The 1,950-nt window shown below is 45.3% G+C and overlaps 1 protein-coding gene across 1 annotated transcript in view; it reads right to left on the reverse strand.

The window, feature by feature from the left end:
• LOC113980228 (serine/threonine-protein kinase PAK 3-like) overlaps window positions 1-1,569 on the reverse strand; it is a gene marked incomplete at its 5' end in the record, with an annotated part of 3,968 nt that extends 2,399 nt beyond the window's left edge. The window contains 3 exons of the mRNA XM_027707466.1: window positions 178-295; window positions 845-957; window positions 1,458-1,569. Of these exons, the coding sequence (XP_027563267.1) occupies window positions 178-295; window positions 845-957; window positions 1,458-1,569 (343 nt within the window). The remainder of the gene's footprint in view (window positions 1-177; window positions 296-844; window positions 958-1,457) is intronic.
• Window positions 1,570-1,950: the final 381 nt, after the last annotated feature.

Here is a 1,950-nt window from a genome sequence, read left to right on the forward strand (position 1 = left end):
AGAGAGGGTACAGCAAGAGTTGTACTGGCAGGCCATTCACTAAGATGCTCTTTCTTCTCCGTATTGCAAAAGCAAGACGGAAAGAAAGCTCTGAACATGAAATCACTCCTGTTCTTGCTGCTTGTTTAGAAGTCCCAGCCTGCCCAAACAATTGGAAGCACCAGCGGCATCCCTTACCTCCCGGGAGACAGCTGCCATCAGTCCTTCACTCATGCTTACTTCCTTAACCACAGATCTTAAGGAGCCTCCGTCTAGGTACTCCATCACAATCATAAGTCTATCTCCAACCAGGTAGCTGAAAGAAGAAAAGAATGGCATGGAGAATGGGCATAGCTAAATTACCCTACTTAAAAGACTAGAGTTGATTTCTGTTCTTGGAAGACTCGGGAATGAACACAGGATAAAATGTAGAGACATTCCTCCTAGGCTAGACACTCCTTGGAATCTGTGTAGTCTAAGCGAGAAAGGCACATCCGTGAAAACTGAGATATCTCAGGTGGCAAGGGAGTGAAATAATTTCTAGGATGATTTCTCAGCAGTTATCCTAAGAGGCAGCAAATATGATCCACTTCAAAAGCAACCCCAAACAAACAGCCAAACCAGCCTGGAAAAAGTAATGAACTTACAGGCTGTTGTTTTGGGAAGATAGGGATGACTTGAAACAATGTATGCCAGAAAAGATGAATGCAGACAAAATGCACTCTCCTCCCATCCATTGTATAGGAATAGATAAAAACTAAGAATAAAAAGCTGACTTCTCTGCCAGAGACCAAAGGAGGTTCTTTTAACCTTTGGCTTGCAGTCTGGAAAGGAACAGTCACATGACCATACCAGAACTACTTACCTGTCTAAATAGTTAACAATATTTGGATGCTTATTGTCCCTCATGACAATGAGCTCATCGACAATTTGTTCCTTTTTGAGCTGTTTTTGGAGATACACTTGCTTTATGGCCACCTAAAATGACATTGAAAACCATTAACTTGGGAAGCCTCTCACACAAGACCAGAACAAATTTTGATTTTGAAACTCTAAAGAAGACTCTTGAACGCAGTTTTAGTTTAGATTTGTAATTGTTTCCTGGGTTGAAAAAGAAAGAACATGCTCTCTGGCATTTTCTGGGGATGCTCCGGGTTAGAATCAGTGCTTAGGGGTTTTGATCCCTCATAGACCTCTATCCAAGCCCAGTTCCAAAGCCCAGCACTGCATGGGGATGAGAAACTAGCCAGAAGATTCAGAGGTATTTGCTGACAGCCAGAAATGCGATTTCAGAAGTCTGAAGCTGTAGCCCCAGAGAGCTGTCCCAAATGGATTTGGTAGGCTGGCACTAGTCTGCGCTTCAGAGGAACAGCCTTTGCAGGAACGATCTGCTGGGGACCCACAGCTCCAGCCACAGCTGTCCCCAGAATGGAAAGCACTTCAGAGCTGCAAAATCTGCTGGGAATGTTGACACTTACCTCTCCTCCTGTGGCAGCGTCGGTCGCTACATAGACCGTTCCGAAAGCTCTAGAAAGAAAACAGCAGCGAAGAAGAGAATGAAAGCCAGCCCAGACAGGAGATCTCTGCTGCCTGGAGTGTTTAGAAAACACCTGGCTCCATCTACGCTTCAGCCAAGAGCAGAGCAGCCCACCAGCCCTGTGCCATGCAGGGGATCCAAGAGAAAACTTGGGTGCAACATGAAGGGCTGGAACAAATCTCAAACGTACGGCCCAGATTAATTTAATTCAGACCCCTCCCTAAGGTGGGGGAGCATATCCACAAAAACTGGAAAGTACTATATTTCCTTCCTTTTCCTTTTGGCCTTGCTGAGTGCTCAGATCTCTTACTGCTTTGTTCTCAGATCCCTCCTTTGAATGTCTCTGCCAATCTCAGGCAACACCCCATTCTGAGAAGCCTGAACACATGTGAGGGGCCATTTGAGGAAAGGATCTAGAAATGGCTTTCTCCTCC

This window comes from Neopelma chrysocephalum, unplaced genomic scaffold (genome assembly GCF_003984885.1).
Source record: "Neopelma chrysocephalum unplaced genomic scaffold, ASM398488v2 Primary Assembly neopelma1_93119, whole genome shotgun sequence".
Taxonomy (NCBI): domain Eukaryota; kingdom Metazoa; phylum Chordata; class Aves; order Passeriformes; family Pipridae; genus Neopelma; species Neopelma chrysocephalum.